General features: G+C 37.3%; 2 protein-coding genes across 4 annotated transcripts in view; one reads left to right on the top strand and one right to left on the bottom strand.

Annotated features, from left to right (window-relative positions):
• The window catches only part of INSYN2A (inhibitory synaptic factor 2A), a 42,962-nt gene extending 37,124 nt beyond the window's left edge, over window positions 1-5,838 (top strand). Inside the window, exon 5 of the mRNA XM_032224958.1 lies at window positions 5,655-5,838. Coding sequence (XP_032080849.1) covers window positions 5,655-5,838 — 184 coding nt within the window. The remainder of the gene's footprint in view (window positions 1-5,654) is intronic.
• DOCK1 (dedicator of cytokinesis 1) overlaps window positions 1-18,632 on the bottom strand; it is a 510,685-nt gene that overhangs the window by 314,429 nt on the left and 177,624 nt on the right. The window lies entirely within an intron of this gene.

Consider the following 18,632-nt stretch of genomic DNA (forward strand, 5'->3'; position numbering starts at 1 on the left):
CTTAATTTGACTATAATTGTTTTTACATCCTTTTATATATAATGTTCAAAATCTAGAATAGGATTATATGATAATGTTCCATTACATCATCCTAAAATCATCCAATCACAATACATTTTTATAACATATTCTAGATAAAACTTTTAAACCTTCTCTCATAATCTCCATAGGTTGTTTATATAAATTTCATATTATCAAATTAATATATCTAGATGTATTATTATCATTATTAATAATTATTTAACTATGGCTATTGTCACTTCATTTTATACATACTACTAGTAAACTAAATTTAGCTTAATTTTTATTATACATTTTCATTGCACCAACCTGTATTCCTCAAGCAATAGTACGGTCTTATATCTCTTGCCATTTGTAGCATTAATGTTCTAGTTACTTTCTTAATAATTTTTGTATAAACTTCTCTTGGCAACATGCTGTTCCTTTCTTATCTCACAAAAGCTTGAAAACCAACATCTGCTCTTTCCATCACCTTCTCTTTGGTTATCGCTAGTGCTTCTATCAAGATTTCACTCCTTATCTCCATCAATTTTTCTCTCTTTTCTTCTTCTGTGCTTTGAAGTCTGGGGTAGAGTTCCAATCCATCCATCTCCCATTTCCATATTCCGCTCTTGCCATTACCAACCACGCTCACTTTGTTGTCAGTATCCACAGTTTTCTTATCTCTTTGCTCATTTTTTTCTTCCATCTTTTGAAATCTGTACTCCACTTTCTTCATTTGGTAAACATTCTCAGATTTTTCTGTTTTATATTCCATATTCTCCAATCTCTTTTCAATTCTCTCTGTCACAACTAATAGATTTTGAATTTCAAACATAATCATTTGCAATGTTACAGCTTCTTTTTCCTGCTGAGCCATTCTTTCAATTTTGCAGGCACTGCCACTATAGGCTTCAAGGCTATTTTAATAAACTTCAAACAGGTGCATTTATTATCTTTCAAGTCAAAATGTTGTCTTCCCTCCAATAGCTAGTGATAGAATTTCCAAAAGGCATCTCTTCCTACTATCACTGTCAGTAAACAAGCTGAAAGAACCTTGAATCTCAAGTGATCAAAGAGAAAGAAGAAAAAACAATGTATCCAGCCTCCAGCCTCTAAATGGCAGTGTAACTGCTTTTCCTCCTGTTGTTACAACTCTCTTTATAATCATTCTTATTTTCTTCTTTATATTCCAAGCTTAAGAAAGGGAAAATACCCTTAAATGGAGATCAAAAACAATCAAATCAAGCATTATTTTTTTAAAAAAGGAGAATTTTAATCCATGAGTATAAGCAAAAGTGAAAAAAGAATTAATCAATTCAGTTTAAAAAATAGGGAGCCCCTGCAAAAGTTCCATCCGTGAAAAAAAGAAATAAATTAGAAACTGGATAACACACAAAGTTCAATGCAGATCAATCTCGCTGCCTACAGTCTTTTGTCTTCAATCTTAACTTAACTTAAATTTTTTTCTTGGGTAGTCTCTTCCTCTAATAATAACATTTCCTCACCAATTCGACACACTTTCTTTCCGCTTTCTTCCCGTTCCGGAGCTGTCCCAGCTTCAGCAACTTCATTAGCTGTGTTTCTGTCGCCAGAAAAAAAGGCTATTCCTGGATCTTTCAGGGACTTTACAGTGTCCCTGAGATCAGCAGGAGGTGCCTTTCTCAATCACCGTCTCTGCAGGATGGTTTAGGTCCGAATGGACCATCCAGCAGCAGAAATTTGACTGTGATCTCGGAGCACCAAGATCGTACATCGTGCCATCGCAACGTCAGCTCTCTTCCGCCAACAAAGACTCTTGAATGTCCTTGGTTTGAATAAACTTTGCAGTGATGGATAATTTGTTAAACAAAAGCAAAGTGTAGGAAAAATGAGCTATTATGAAATGAAGAGAAGGAAAAAAATATTCAGAATTTATGTTGTTGTTGTTGCTTTTTAAATTATTGGTGTAAATGATCTTGACTTGGGAGTAGGAATTGGGTTAGATCCTGCTAAACTAATGAGGGTGGAAAATTGTGAACAGTCATCAAAGCTGAAGTATGTTTTTTGAAGATATACCGTGTTTCCTGAAAATAAGACAGGGTCTTATTTTCTTTTTACCCCCAAAATATGGCTTGGGCCTTATTATGAGGGGAGAGTTTATTGTTTTGGGGTTGCCGGGTGGTTGTTCTCTTGCGAGCAAGCTCCCAAAGAGCCGGGCACAGCCTAATGAGTGATGGCTGTGTTGCGCTGTCGCAGCAGCGCAACGCAACAGCCATGAAGCGACCACGCTCACGAGCAGCCACCCAGCAAACCCCCTTTCCAGCCAGGCACAGTGCCATTCACTGACCTAGGGGTATCGCCAAGCCACGTGAGTGCCTGTTCGCCGCCGTCCACCTCCCGCAGCTTGGCACCTTCGAAATGCCAGTGAATGGCGCTCTGCACGGCTGGAGAGGAGGGTTGCACGAGCGGCTGTTCCGCTCTTGCTCACGTGCCTCCCAGTGGCTTTGGCCCACCTCTCCCTGCAGAGTCAGGGTATTTGTGTTGCCGCCGCCAGGCTTTTTTGGCAGCTCTATGATTGTACGCTCTGCCGGCAGCTGGCCCACAACCATAGATTGTACGCCTAGAGCGGCCACTACCGGAAGACTCGAAGCCACCGAAAAAGCCATGGTGGTATGGCGGTGGCTCTGCGGGGAGAGCTGGGCCAGGGCATCGTGAGGCTGGGAAGTGCGCGAGCAGGAGAGGAGCAGCCGCTCAAGCAACCTCCCTCTCCAGCCGTGCAGAGCGCCTTTCACTGGCATTTCGAAGGCGCCAAGCCACGGGAGCTTGGCAACGAACAGGCTTGGCGATACTCCTAGGTCAGTGAATGGCGCTGTGCCCAGCTGCAAAGGGGGTTTGCAAGGTGGCTGCTCGTGAGCGTGGTTGCTTCATGGCTATTGTGTTGCGCTGATGCGACAGCGCAACACAGCCATTCGCCTATGAGGCTGTGCCCAGCTCTTTGGAAGCCTGCTCGCAAGAGAGCAGCTGCCTGGCAATCCCCCTCTTCAGCTGGGCACAGCACTGCTCACCAACCTAGCAATATCCCAAAGTTGCCAAGCAACACGATCACCTTTGCCTCCTTTCCGGTTCACGCAGCTTGGCATCTTTGGGATACCGTGAGGTTGGTGAGTGGCGCTCTGCCTGGCCGGAGGTGGGGGGTAATCTAGGGGGCTTATTTGTGGGGGAGGGCTTATATTTTTGCCCACCATAAAAATGTGGCGTTGCCTTATTATCAGGACATGTCGTATTTTCGGGGAAACACGGTAGTGATATATATGGTGGCAAAAAAAAATCCTTAAAATATACTAGATTTGTATTTATTGATATTAACTTAAAGACATTGACAAATAAATCTGTACTTCCTGGAAATAGGGAGATGTTCCAGAACTGTGTGAGATGTAGTGCAGATGGTTACAGAAAGCTGAAAGAAAAAATTCCTATGGTTTCTTATTTTAGAAACCAAATCCAACTTTAGACTATTATCTCCAGCAGACCTCCAAATTCATTCTGGTCTTTGTTGTTGCTGCTGTTGTTATTTAAAAAGGAATTGAAAGGGAAAGGGGGAAGCATTATTTTTATAAATATTAGTAGGCTTATTTAAAATATTAAACTACGCTAAAAATGTCCCTCAGTTTTGAACTATATCCAGATAATTCCCTTGCCTTCTGCCTTTATTCTTGTCTTCCTAGATTTATACTCAGGTGAGGAAACTTGTTTCATAATGTCTACATTTCACTTTAAGATGAAAAAATTATTTTCAAAGCAATTTGTTTTACAATTATCTTTTTCTAAATCACTGTGCATTACCATTACTAATTACTTTTCTGCTACAGCTTGAAATCAGGTCTCTTTGTTTTTATAAATTAAACCTGAAACTCATTTTATGAATGGTATCTCTGAACTATAATTTCTTCTGGGTCCTTCCCCCCCTCCGCCCGCCCCCCCCAAATTTAATTGCAGATCAGTCATCAGGGTTTACTCTTTTGTTTGAAATACACTTACAATTTGGGATAAATATTTCATGAGTGTAACTTTACTTTGACATAGACATTTTGATCTTTAAATGAGTAAGAGATCTAGTTTGTGTCTTTCCTTGCAGTCTATGTTTTGAGATTATATTTAGTGGCATGATGTTCTACAGCTGTTTTAATAGCTCTAACATTATAATTAGCTGAAGTCAGGTTTACATACAGCAAGGATCTAGTCTCACAGAGATAACAGAAATAGAAGAGATCATTATTTCAACAACGTTATGAAGTGCATAAAATATACCAAAATCAAGATTATATTATGTGAATGTATGGATAAGCACTGCAACAAATTTTTTACGGTCTTGAAACCACTCATGTTTAGAATTAATGTGCTTGTTTACACATTAATTATCGGTGAATCAATAGCCCTTGGTTACTGGAATTGTTTTATTTATCTCTTTGGTACTATCAAGCTTACTTCTTAAACACTATCTAAAAAATAACTGAATAACAGCCAAGGGATAGCTGCAATGTAATGGGAGGAATCATTGCAGTTATATCGGAATAAAACTAATTTTTCATGTTCCAAGAGTACACAGAAGCTTTAAGTGTAAGAGTAAACATTGTATGCCTTTGTTATCTCCTATTCTAGTGGGATGTTTATATCCTCATCCTGATCCCTCTTAATATTTTGTTGTTGAATAACTAATTTGTAATGATGAACTAATACGAGATACAAACAAATTTATATTGAAGATAACCTTACAAGGAAAAGCATATTCTCTACAGCTCAGAGATAAATGTTAATGTTCCAACCACCAAGATATTTATCTCATTTGGATGAGAAGGAAGCCAAGTCTTCAACCAAAATCTAGTATCACATTTCTACTGCAAGCAACCTTTTCACAAGAGTGTCCTAGGAAGTACTACTATTTCGCTTAGTGGCAGATCTGTCTAGACCAGGAAATTCACAGGCTGAATCCAGAAAACCTGCTGCCATTCATGGGAGATGGTTCCACCACAAAACCACGGAGGACAAAATCGCGCTCGACGAAAGCGCGCATTTGACGTCATCAGAGCGCGACGAAAACATCGCGCTGTGATCGAAAAATGTAAAAATAAAGCGAAAACCTTACCCTAACCCCCCCAAACCTAACCCTAAACCTAACCCTAAATCTAACCCTAAACGTAACCCTTAACCTAACGCTAAACGTAACCCTAACGCTCTAAACCTAACCCTAACCCTAACCCTTACCTTTATGTGAATCGGCTTGCTTTAATTTTAATTTTATTTCAATTTTTTTTTGTCGCGCAGTGATGACGTCAAATGCGCGCTTTCGTCGAGCGCGATTTTGTCCTCCGCGGTTTTGACGGGTCACGATGGGAGACGACTAATTGGGTTAAGAGACTGACTTGGTTTTTGACATCTTAGCGGGGGTAACAGTTCCATGGTACAATTAATACATTTAACTTTTGTTTTAGATTTCAGATGTTGCTTGTTTTGCAATATAGTATTTCTTGTCAGTATGTTGTGTTAGAGGGATGCAGAATCTGGGTGTTTTTTTTTTTTTCACATATCAAATTCATTTTCAATGTTAATTTAATGGAAACCTCTATCTTGGCAACTGATTGTGGTTCTCTTTTTTTTCTCCTTCCACTATTTAGTGTGGAATTAGATTTTAAGCAGCAAGAAGACAAACTCCAGCCAGTTCTGAGAAAACTTCACCCTATTGAGGAAACTCAGGTTGCACCCTTGCCTTATTCTCAGGAGAGTTACTCCTCAACTCCCAAGCAAAAATCCAAAACTGAATCAAAAAAGCATGGAAGATGGAAACTCTGGTTTCTTTAACTAAATATATGGAATTTAAGGTCGCCTTCATTTAAAAAAAACACACATCCACATGAACCTGTGGAGTTTTTTTAAAAAAAGGATCCTAGTAATTTGAACAGGTGACTGTCAGCAAGTGTTACTCTGACAATATTAAGAAAGCATTCTTTCTCACCATATGTACCAAAAAAGGCCTTTGTACCTATGAATGAACTTTCAGGAGTAAGGCATTCAAATTGCATACACCTTGTCAACTTTTTATTTGAATTTCACCAATGTGGGATGTTAAAAAGAATGTTTAAAGCCAGGATAGAAATTCATGTTAGCAAAAGGGGGGGAAAAAAGTATAATTACTTGCCCACTGTGTTCCTTTGTTAAAAATAACATGTTAATGTTATTTTTTCAAAGTCTAGATCTTGTTTTGAACCCTCTGTTTCTTTCTGGTAAAAGAAAGGGCAGAATGTTTTCCCCCCCTGAAGTCGTTCGCTGTATACTTAATTTCCCACATGTGATGCTGGGGTGGGTGGAACCATTTTCAGCACATAGATATCCTGAGGAAAGCACAATATTTTCAATGGTCTGAGACCATGAATAATCATTAAGACGTGATTATGTGTATACTTGCCTTTTATGTCCTGTAGCATTATGCCAAGTGATTGCACCTCAGTGAAATGCTGGCACTTTTAATTTACTGTCATTTTCATCCCATAACCTACTGCTCACTTTAAATGGTGAGTAGTCAAAAGCCACCTAAAGTCAGGGCATGCCTTTAATTACTGGCAGTTGACAGGGTCAAAAGCTAAGAACACTTAAGCTCTCTTAGATATTATTTTTAATCTGTTGGTACCCAACAGCTAAAACTGTATGTTTTCTGGCACCATATTTGGAATGAGGGAAAGAGAGAAGGGAAGAGATACATAACAGTAAGTAAACAGATCATTGGCAGCTGCCACAATTTAATACACTTTTGTAATTTAGTCTCAAGAAACACTATACTCTCTTGACACACTGTGCCAGAAATTTTATAATATATTGTGTTTTGCTTTTTAAGAGTTCACAAGAGCCTGGCAGTTTTGCACATTAAAGGAAGATACGGAACCATCCTAATCCTGCTACTAAAATAGTATTAGCAAATGAGAATGTTGAGTGAAAATGTGCAATTAACGGTTTAAGAGTAATTACACATACTGAACAAAAACTCTACTAGTTATTTTTAGACACTTTTAATTCCATCAGTTTCAGTGGCAGAGGATCAAGCACATAATTAACTGTCCACTATTTCCTGTATTTAAACAATGTCTCTGAAAAATAATAAGCTTTCTTTGGAGATTTTTTTTCCATTTTTTAATACTTCAAATTTTAATAAGTTATAGGTACATAGTTTATCTCAAATTATACAGGTTCTTCTTCATAACTAGGAAGCAGAATAAAGTGAGAAATAGTGGTGGAAATCTCCAGTGAAAAAATAATGAATGCAGATGTGCTACAATCACTTCAATATTTAAACCACTTTCATGTTATATAGTTTATATTGAGTTTTATTAAAAAATATAATTTTGTTGCTTTATGGAAAAAATACCTGAGATGTGCATATGAAAATACAATTGATACATGAATTATGATCAACTTCAAAATTTCCCTGTTATTCTATAACTCATTTTCTACTAATGTTCCAAGAGGGCTCTACCAATGACTATTAAAGGAAGTATTTCTGAGTTTTATTTTTAGTATTACTTTTAATTGTTTTTTCAGAAAGTACAAGGCTCAGAAAGTCATTTTGATGCTGTTGGAAAATGTGACTATTTATATTGGAAAGGAATGGAATGAAACATAATACATTTTACAGTCTTTTTAATTAAAGTCCATAACTTTAATCACTATATTGCCAAAAGTATTCCCTCACCTGCCTTTACTCGCATATGAACTTACTGTAAGTGACCTCCCATTCCTAATCCATGGGGTTCAATATGACGTCGGTCCACCCTTTGCAGCTATAACAGCTTCAACTCTTCTGGGAAGGCTGTCCACAAGGTTTAGGAGTGTGTTTATGGGGATTTTTGACCATTCTTCCAGAAGCGCATTTGTGAGGTCACACACTGATGTTGGACGAGTTTACGTGGCCTACCACTTCGTGGCTGAGTTGCTGTCGTTCCCAAACATTTCCACGTTCTATAATACAGCTGACAGTTGACTGTGGAATATTTAGGAGTGAGGAAATTTCATGACTGGATTTGTTGCACAGGTGGCATCCTATCACAGTTCCACGCTGGAATTCACTGAGCTCCTGAGAGAGACCCATTCTTTCACAAATGTTTATAAAAACAGTCTAGGTACTTGATTTTATACACCTGGGCCATGGAAGTGTTTGGAACATCTGATTCTGATTATTTGGATGGATGAGCGAATACTTTTGGCAATATAGTGTATGTTAGAACCTAATCTCAGATATCTTAAATAATTGTATGGTATTCTTACTAATTCCAGGATACATTTTCAAAAATACATACATAGATTAAGCTGAGATGTTGCTTGTGATCCTACAGATAACATCACATACATATACAGTAGAGTCGACATGCAATAGACAGGTTTGGGCTTGCATTTTCTACATGTCAAGAAGATTTAAGTCAATTATATTTTTTCTTGGCTTGACAGAGCTGCCCTCTGCAATTGACTTACGATCACAGGAAAATATACTTGGTTAAAGAATTTCTGGCAGATTCTACATGACACTTTATGTTTTCTAAATCACATTTCACTTGTGAATCTGGATCATTGCACATAGTCCTAATCAGCAACCTAGCTACTGTGACCATTTATTCACGATCATACCAGTAGTATGTATCGTGGCCATTATTCTTAACAAGAGAAATGCTGATAGTAAATTCTATACTTCAGATTTATAGTATCTTATTAAATTCTCCCAAGTCCAAAAATAAATTAAAAATCCATCACAAAGACACAGACTGAAAACAGCTATCAACATGTGCTGTCTCATTTAACAGTGAATGACCCTGCCTCAAAAGTTGTTAACCTGCATGTTAAAAGCTGCACATGCATACATGTGTTTTCCTGATTTTCTTCTAACAAACTTTAATGACTCTCCTAATCACACAACCCAGCTGCAACTTCACTCATGACTTGATAGCTTGGAAACAATTGTGAAGAAATGCACCAGAAACCTGTGCAAATTGTAGGGTGCATGCCTGCGGGTTTACAAACTATATCTTGCTTTTTTCCCCTCTTCTTTAAATCTGGGCAAAATCAAACATATACATCAAGTATGCATATTATAAATATGCTGCTCTGAAATTCTTAGCATATGACCTGTGTATTTCAAAAATAGCCCATATTGTCTTGGGCTTCCATCAACCCACAAGATTTCCTAAAATATATTTGCTAGTTGCCAAGTAACACACATTCCATTATATAGGAATCAAACAAAGAAAAGAAACATTAAGAAACTTTGGAGTTGAGAAACAAATTGATTCAGTATTCTTAGTACATGAATAGAGTGTTTTCCTAAACCGCTTGCAAATTTTAATTTTTACATTTTCTCTTTCAAAAGATAAAACACATTCTCGCTGAAAGCTACATATTGTGTTAGCGTACCATACTATGTAACTTGTAATAAAAACTTTTTACAAGTGTGTAAAACGTATCATGTTGTATTACAGTTAGGATCACTCAGGGCAAAATTTAGAATTCTGTGGAGAAGGTTAAAATCTGTAGTAAAGTATAATATTAACTGACATGAAATGAAAATATTTTTATTGGAATTTGTTGTTTTAAAAAACCAGGTAGGAAATCCAAAATGTCTATCATTATTCCAATTTGTGTATTCTTAATTTACTGCTGAATTCATTAGCAATATCATGTGGTTTTCAACCACTCGTTTACTCAAACGCACTTCCATGTCATGCTTTAATTCCATTCTAAATAATAAATGCTGCAGTAATTTTATATTACTTGCTATTTCATACGATGACAGTATTTTCTAAGTTTGCATAATTCCCATAATGCAGCAATGACATAGATATTGTTTGAAATTAATGGGAAACAATACATGTAATATCACTTTTTTTCTTAAAAACAGACCACTGTAATTACTTTATGTAGTCAAGATAAAATTGAAAATATTAATGTTAAAAATGCTGAGTATATGAACTGTTTGCTTTGCTTACATTATTTTGATTATTTTGCTCTCTGAAAACACTTTTGTACAACAAATACTGGCTGAGTGTGTCTCTACTTTTTCGTCAACATTTAATTGCTGTACCAAGTTTTAAAACCCAAGCGATGATTTTTTAATGAATGTTTTAAAATGAAATTAGAGTTTACACAGCACTAGGTCAGCAATATCTGTGTAATAGCAATGAGTTGATACTACAGTATATGTAAACTTGATAATTATTGCTATTAAGAGATCCCATATTTCACTACAATGAAATTGGATTTCCAACATCTCTCAGCATTATTTCCCTCTCAATAAAATGAGTACAAACAATTTAAATATAGGATACTCAAAAGTATCCCTCCATTTATTTGAAATATTCTTCAAAAACTTAGTTATTTATACTACCTCACCTTAAAACGAAAATTGAAAGTAAAAATATAATGAAAATGAATTTATTGCAATTACAGCATGTAGAAATTTGTAATTTATTACAGATAGTCCTCAACGTACGACCACAATTGAGCCCAAATTTTGCGTTGTTAAGTGATAAATTCGTTAAGTGAGTTTTGCCCCATTTATGACTTTTCTTGGGACATTTGTTAAGTGAATCACTGAAGTTGTTAATTAGTAACATGGTTGTTAAATGAATCTGACTTCCTTGTTATGTTTGCTTGTCAGAAGTTGCAAAAGGTGACCACATACCCTGGGACACCTGCAACCATCATAAATATGAATCAGTTGTCAAGCATCGAAAGTAAATCATGTGACCTTGGGGATGCTGCAACTGTCATAAGTGAAAAATGGACATATCCCTTTTTTCAGTGCCGCTTTACCTTTAACAATCATTAAATGAAACGTTGTAAGTTGAGGACTACCTGTATTACGTATTTAACTTACTGATTAATCGAAAAACAATTATCAAGAATCTTTGAAAATCTCCCTAAAAATGTAATTTAAAAAAAAAAAACATGGCAATTCATATTGAGAGATGGTATCAAAATGTTAAAAATATTTTGGAATAGAGAAGACAATGTTCTCAAAAGCCAGGATTCAAAAGATGAAGCTGTAGATATATACCTTATACTTTATCACTTGAAGGAATCAAGATGATGTGCTTTTCAATATTGAGGTTAGGATATAATTCAACTAGAATTATCACATCTATGTTACCGTTCTATGGTAACCAGAAATATCAGCCAAGAAAGAGCTTATGAAGGAGAAGCAAGGATCAACTCTCATAGTAAAAAAAAAAAAAAAAATGAATAATGAACTTCGGGTTGAGGGAGCAACTATTTGCCTATTTGTATTTCTTGCCTCTCGATTCCACTTTTGTTGATTCTTGGAACAAAACCAAGCCTCTTTTCCTTGCAGAAATCAACGGAGTTGAAGCCAATTCCAGGTCCTACTTTTGCAGTGGTGTGTGACTCTTGCATGGTAGCTAAGCATCAGATGAAAAAACCGATACACAAGATCTCAGTGAAGACAAGCCCGTGACAGACCCAAAAATATAAAATTGGCTGCTTGAAGAGTCTCCTTACAATAAAACACAGATTTTCCCATCTAAAGCATTTGCTTTTCTGAGAAGAATGCTACCCCCTCCAGTAGATAATATATACAGTAGATGCTAGAACAAGGGTCGGACAGTTTTTTTCCAGATGCTGCTAAAGGAGTATATATTCTACTGAAGAGGAACAAAAAGGGTTTTCTATTTTAAATACTAATGACAAAGATTTACCAGCACCAGTTCTAATTAATGTGTAGCTGACATTAGAATTCAGTAAGATAAAGTATAAAGTAGCTTAAATCTAGAAAGAACACTTATAAAAAGAGTTTAATGGCTCACTAGGGTGTGAATTATCTATTATTAGTGATTAGATACTACTAGAATGACAGGTGTTTAACCCCATATACATCAGTTGTGAGATATTCCAGGAAATTCAACTGTTCTCTGTTGGAACAAGGAAAGTACTGGTCAGGCCTCCTTTTGGTCCTACCAATCCAGGTCTAATTTGTTCAAGGAAGGAAGGAAGGAAGGAAGGATCAACAGAAGAAGAGGCAATAACAATGGTGAAGTAATCGTCTATTAAAAAAAACATTTATCCACAGAAAAAGGTAAATATGGGAGGAAGGAGAATTAAGTGCGTTTGCGGCCTTGACTTATAATAATAAAGGCGGGATATAAATAAATATAAATTTTAAAAAAAGCTATACACCATTTCTAGGCTGAATCATTCTTCTCTACTGTATTGGCTGCACTTAGAATATTGCATCCAATTCTGGGCAGTGGACTTTAGGAAGGAAAATAGCAAATGAGCGTATTCAAAAAGAACCACCAAGATTACAGATGGCTTGGGAAGAAAGTCTATGAGGAGTGATTGAAGTTATTGGATATGTTTAGCCAGGAAAAGAGAAGTAAGGGGAAACATAATACAGTACATGTTTCCATATATCTGGGCGGCTGCCTGCAGAAGCTGTTCATAGTATTCCAAAAGATAGAATAAGATATAATGGCTGTACAAGGAAGTAGACTTTATTCAGATAGCGGGAGAAAAATAATAATTGTAAGAGCAATTCATGACAGAATAGGCTGCCTTAAGAATCTGTAACACAAAGGATGTACACAGGCAGTCCCCAGATATGAACAAAATCGTTTCTAGTCTCTCTTAACTTCCTGTATATTAAAAATATACAGCTTCAGCAATTCATAAAAGCATTGTGCGGCTTCAGCAGTTCAGCTCAAGGAAGGAAAACGCCATTCACTAGTTTTAGTAGTAGGCAGGCCAATTCATAAGTGTAAATTATCTGTAAGTTAGATGTTCTTATGCTGGGGATTTCCTGATGGTTAAAAGCTGAGATGACATTCATCAGGACCTAATCCATGGTCAATGTCAATTGTTAAAAATTTCCAGAATATGGGAATTCAACCGGCAGATGCAGTAGACAATCCTGGAAGAAGATTGAGGGGTGTTAGCATTGGTTTGTGACTCAGATGAACCTGTTCAACAGAGTATCAACTGGTGGGCCATCGGCTGACTCTGTCACGTCCAGGCTACGCTCATCCCAGCTCCACAAATGGAAAATCATGAAACGTCACATGACGCGGCGGGTTCGACAGCCATGCTATTCAACAACAGCTTGTGAAAAAAATACACCAAACAATTTCATGGGAACATAGAGCTGTGATTCTCAGTACTGTCTGTATGTTAAATTCCATAAAAAGGTCAATTTCATCTGCCAAAGACCCTCTCCTTGAGCTGACTATTGTGGATTAGAAATTTCAGGCTTTGGGCACTTCAGCCTAAACCCAAGAAGAGACAGAGAGGCATGAGGAAGGAAATTTGATACTAGTTCTTTTGAATGACTCTGTGACATTCAAAAGCAGACCACACTGAAATTACCAGAACTACGGATGTTATGCTTTAAAATTATGTCTTTCTTAATACATTATGAACTCGTTCTCAAATTTTCCTACAGAATATTTAGGAATGAAAATCCACACAATTAATGGTTACCAGTGGTGGGATTCAATTTTTTTTACTACCAATTTGGTGGGCATGGGTTGGTGGGCGTGCATAGCTTGGGGAGCATGGATTGGTGGGCCTGGAGTGGGGAGGATATTGTAAATCTCCATTCCTCCCGATTCCAGGGAAGGTTACTGCCATATTTCCATTTCCTCCCTGATCAGCTGGGACTTGGGAGGCAGAGAATAGATGGGGGCGGGGGCCAGTCATAGATGGCATTTACTGGTTCTATTGAACTATTCAAAATTTCTGCTACGGGTTTCGTCAGAACCTGCTGAACACCACTTCTCAAATTGGCTACCTATCAGCTATATTATGGAAACCGAAAAGGTAGGTTGATTCCAAAGTAGTCTTAGGTAGTTACTTAATTTTATTTTATATTTTAAAATGCTTTTTAACAATTGGTTAAAAAGTATTAACCAATCCATAGAAAGGAAGTAATTTACAAGATAATTATTTTCCCTATTCTATAAAGCAAAATCTCTCTGCTGAAAAAAATAAGTCAACAAACTAGCTGGTGAAGATATTATTACTATTATTTTATTTACAACCTGCCTTTATTATTTTTATAATAATTCAAGGCAATCAACATCTTTAATAGTTCTTCCTCCTTTCAGTTCCCCACAAAAATGACCCTGTGAGATGGTCGGGCTGAGAAAGAGTAACTGGCCCATGTTACTCAGCCATCTTTTTATGCCTAATTGGGATTTATTTTATTTGAAATAAAGCTCCGGCATCAACCCACCTCTGATCTCCACCAATGCTGGCAGGGCAAGCTATTGCATATAACAGGAAGCAAACTCCACACTCATTAGCATGATGATGTTACCTAGTTGGGTAATGAAATATCTGCAAGCCGCCCGGAGCCCTTCGGGATTGAGCGGCATATAAATTTTAACAATAAATAAATAAAGCAAACAACCAAACTTGGAGAGCACCAAGGACTTCACAGTTCAATCCTAAACTACATGTATTCTATGCTACTGAAAGATTAGAAATAATATCCGTATATTTAATGGATGTTTCATTTCTAACATTTAGCTAGGTGACCTTCTAATCTGAACCCTTGCTTATTTCTTGGAGTTCAATAGTGAAAAATTATTGTTATTTACCTGCATATAGATAAGATGAATACATGAACTTTTAATCAGCATCAGTATACTTAATTTCTATAACCCCAGTATATATCCCTCAAACTAATTGTAACACATACATAAACACCATGTGCAGTATCTAAATGAAAACCTGCAAAGCTCAGTGTGTACTAAAAGTCACATAATATTGAATGTGTTGAACAGCAGTGCTGTAACCCGTACAGAATGACTGCCATCAGATAAACAGTATATTATATATTCATATACTGTTAAAATATACAGTTAAAATGCCAACCATAAAATAGCAATAGCAGTTATAGCAATAGCAGTTAGACTTATATACCGCTTCATAGGGCTTTCAGCCCTCTCTAAGCGGTTTACAGAGTCAGCATATTGCCCCCAACAACATCTGGGTCCTCATTTCACCCACCTCGGAAGGATGGAAGGCTGAGTCAACCTTGAGCCGGTGAGATTTGAACCACCGAACTGCAGCTAGCAGTCAGCTGAAGTGGCCTGCAGTACTGTGCCATCTTGGCTCATGTAGTTTCAATGAGAAAAATATCAAACAATTAGACCCAACTTAGTTTTTAATACAATAATTGTCAGTATATTAGAAAACACATTCAGAATTGCAGTTTAATCTTGAGAACTATTTTATAACTTTAAATTAATTAAATTAACATAACTCCACTAAAGAATCTAGAGATTATGCAATCCGTACTTCTCTTAGCATGAAGCAGCAAGTTGAGATTTTAATGAATTATAAAATCTGAATTAAAAAATAATCTTTACTGAAATTGAAGTAAAGACATCTCTGTTGATTTCAACATGCGATTAAGTTTGGAGAGGAAGGTGTCAAAATAAAGGGCCAGAAAAGCTGAATTTTCCAAAGGATTCCTAACAAAATTACACATTCTACAGAAATGTTGAAAAATAGAACTATTACTGTATTACTGCACTAGCAAGAAAGGTTCAGCAGTAGCAGTGACAGAGGTTTGGGACAAAATTGGGGCACATCTGTATGGTATGTGGCCCTCAGAAGGATCTCAGCCTTAGGGATTATATTTAGAACTTTCAATGCCAAATTATTAACTTGTCTATGACTTTGCAATGATAAGTGTGGTGAACAAAAGCACTGTATGTGATTAGGAGATTTCTGGTTTAGTTTTGAGAAAAATATTCATCACTAAATCTTGAGTCACACTATTTCAGTCTTTGTGAACAGCCCTCGATTTGAACAGTAATAAAGTACAACAATTAATAATTTAAGATTTCTTAACCATCCTCTGAATTATGTATGTCTTCTTGGATCAGTAAATGCTGCATGCAGCACCATTGCAATCTATGACAATTTAAATTTCTGTATCAAGGGGGAAATTACACTACTGAAATCTGCATTGTGTTTTGAGAAAACTATTTCGTTTCCTATCCCGAATTAGCACCGAAGAAATGTCTTCTGGTTTCTCAACTTTTTGTACTTTTAGCATAATGACTATGTCTTTGTTTTGTCTGTTGGTTTCTCGTCTTGCCCTATCAGCACTCAGCCTTGGAATATATATGACTGAGAGAGAAGTAGAATTTCATGAAATAACTGATTTAAACCAAAAGTGCAATGTCCGGCGACATCTATAATATTCATATTAAAGTTTCTTTACTCCAACTACCTGAATTTATGGTTTGTGCCTGAAATTGTCAGATTTACACTGTCATAACTTTTTTGTTGATTTAATTTAAGTATAATAATCAGCTTCATCTTTCAATCATATTTTCCTAAATAGTTAATTTCCTTTCATTTTTAAGTATTACCTCGCCATTACCTAGAAGTATGGAGCTAACCATCAGCTGTGAGGTCAAACATTGGGGAAAGCATGTCTTTAAGATAATTATAATGCAATTTGATGAACGTAAAAATAGAGAATCAGCAATTTTACAAAATCTATTATTCTAAACATGAACTCACCCATATCTTTTCCACTGTATTCTCTTTGAAAAAATAACTAGCATTATGAACAAAGACAGGTTTACAGTAGCTCACATTTATGTTTCCTCTAATTTTTTTTTCAGTGTGTGTGGAAAAGTATAGTGTTTGAGCGGCACATTTTCATGCCTGAGCACCTGATTTTTTTTTAGCCATAATTGCCATCAGAGCAGATGTTGGGGAGAGGAGCAAGGAGGAAAAGAGTTCCCTCCCTCTCCCTCAGACCCCCAGGAAGGAAGGAAGGGAAGGTAGGGTAGGGGAAAGGAAAGGAAATGAGAAAGAAGAAAAGGAAAGGATGAAGGAAGGGAGGGAAAGGGAAGGGAAAAGAAAAAAGGGAAAAGGAAATAAGGAAAGGAAAAGAAAAGCGAAAGAACAGGACAGAGAAAGGAAAGGAAAAGGAAAGGAAAAGGAAAGGAAAAGGAAGATAGAAGAAGGACAGAAAGGGAAAGGAAAAAGTGGAATGGATTGGTACTGCTCAAAAATCAAGCCTCAAGAACCCGTGGATCCCTTTGGCTCAGACAGTCCAACTCCATGCTGCTTCCCTCTCTCCGCAAAGCAAAGGGATCGCAGAAAGTCTGCTGAGCCCAGAACGGGCCTTCAGACGACGCAATGCCTGAGAAACGTGGGATGTGCAGAGAAATGTAGTTTACAAACCAGCAAATCGCGTTTTCCAGAAACCGACAGCCCCAGAGGACCAATTGGGAATTCTCCCCTTCTGTAACGTCATTGGTCTCCGGGCAGAGTCTTCCTTGACTCACCCACTGGGGAAGAGAGTTCGGTGCAGAGAAAAGGAGGAAGGGAGGGAAAATATTTAAGTCATATTTTAAGACATTAAAAAAAACACTCCATGGCAGTTGGAAACTGCTGTGCGGCGTTTTGTTACGTGCGCGGCCATGCAGCCGCGCAGCTAACAGGGAACATTGCTCATATGTATACACTTGGCACAATATGATCTTAGGTTTTAATACTAAGCTTATTTTCCTGGGAGAAATTCTTGTAGAATTGGGAGTTAAGATCTTTGAAAGATCTAGATAAAGTATCAGTTTGAGGACTGCTACTCCTTTCTTATTCAGTTTAATTTTCACAAGATTAAAAGGTTTATCCATAACTATTAAGAATTAAGAGTACTTTTTTGTTGTGGCCCAGCAGGAGCCATTGGAGCTGCCACCAGACTCCACAGCGAAGGGCCCTGAGTCGGCCCTGGAGGATGTGAGGACCCTGGACAGGGTTCCGACTCCGAGCAGGGCGCAGAGAGACTTGTTGGCTACCAGGTGGCGCCTGAGCCTTGGATCAGTGGGGAGGAGAGTGATCCAGAAACCAACTGTGAGTTGTTCCGGGATGCACGCCGTCAAAGGGCTACTCGGCATCAAGAACAACTACGTAATTACAGGAGGTAATTACGCTCAGCTGATGGTCATTAGGCTCCTCTCCAGACTATAAAAGAGACTGCTTGTGCCACGCCCTTCTTGCAAAAGTCAATGCTTTTACTAAAGAGAAACAAACTTGGCAGGCTGGATTCCTACCAGAGTTTGTCTGAATTGCTGCCAAAGTTTGTCGGCCTTGCTGCCAAGGTCCTTATCTGTTTGTTTACTTGGCTTTCAGCCACCGAGAGTCTGAACTTGTTATTAAAGGACATTTTCATTTATGCTTGTCTCGGCATTTGTTACTGGACCGAGGAGGGGTCAGAACACTTTTTATAACCTTTTTTTTTACTATCATGTAGTACTGGAGTATTTTCATATCAATCTCAAATCCTGATGATTTAAGGAGAGACCTACGTATAGAAGTTTTACTGGCAACAGTTCAGGAATGGTTTGCTACTGCTTTCTTCTGGGATAGTTTTTAGTTTGCCAGTTTAGTCTACGGCTCTTGTATCTCCTGCATGTCTCCCATCCACTACTAACCAGATCCAGCCCACTTATTTTCTAAGCTCAGAGAAGATTAGTCAAGTGTTGCCCACCTGTTGATTCAGTGTCAGATCCATACTCTTATCAGTTCAGGAGAAATAAAAGCATAATAATTAATTTGACATGAGTCCGTGGAAG

This window comes from Thamnophis elegans, chromosome 10 (genome assembly GCF_009769535.1).
Source record: "Thamnophis elegans isolate rThaEle1 chromosome 10, rThaEle1.pri, whole genome shotgun sequence".
Taxonomy (NCBI): Eukaryota; Metazoa; Chordata; class Lepidosauria; order Squamata; family Colubridae; genus Thamnophis; species Thamnophis elegans.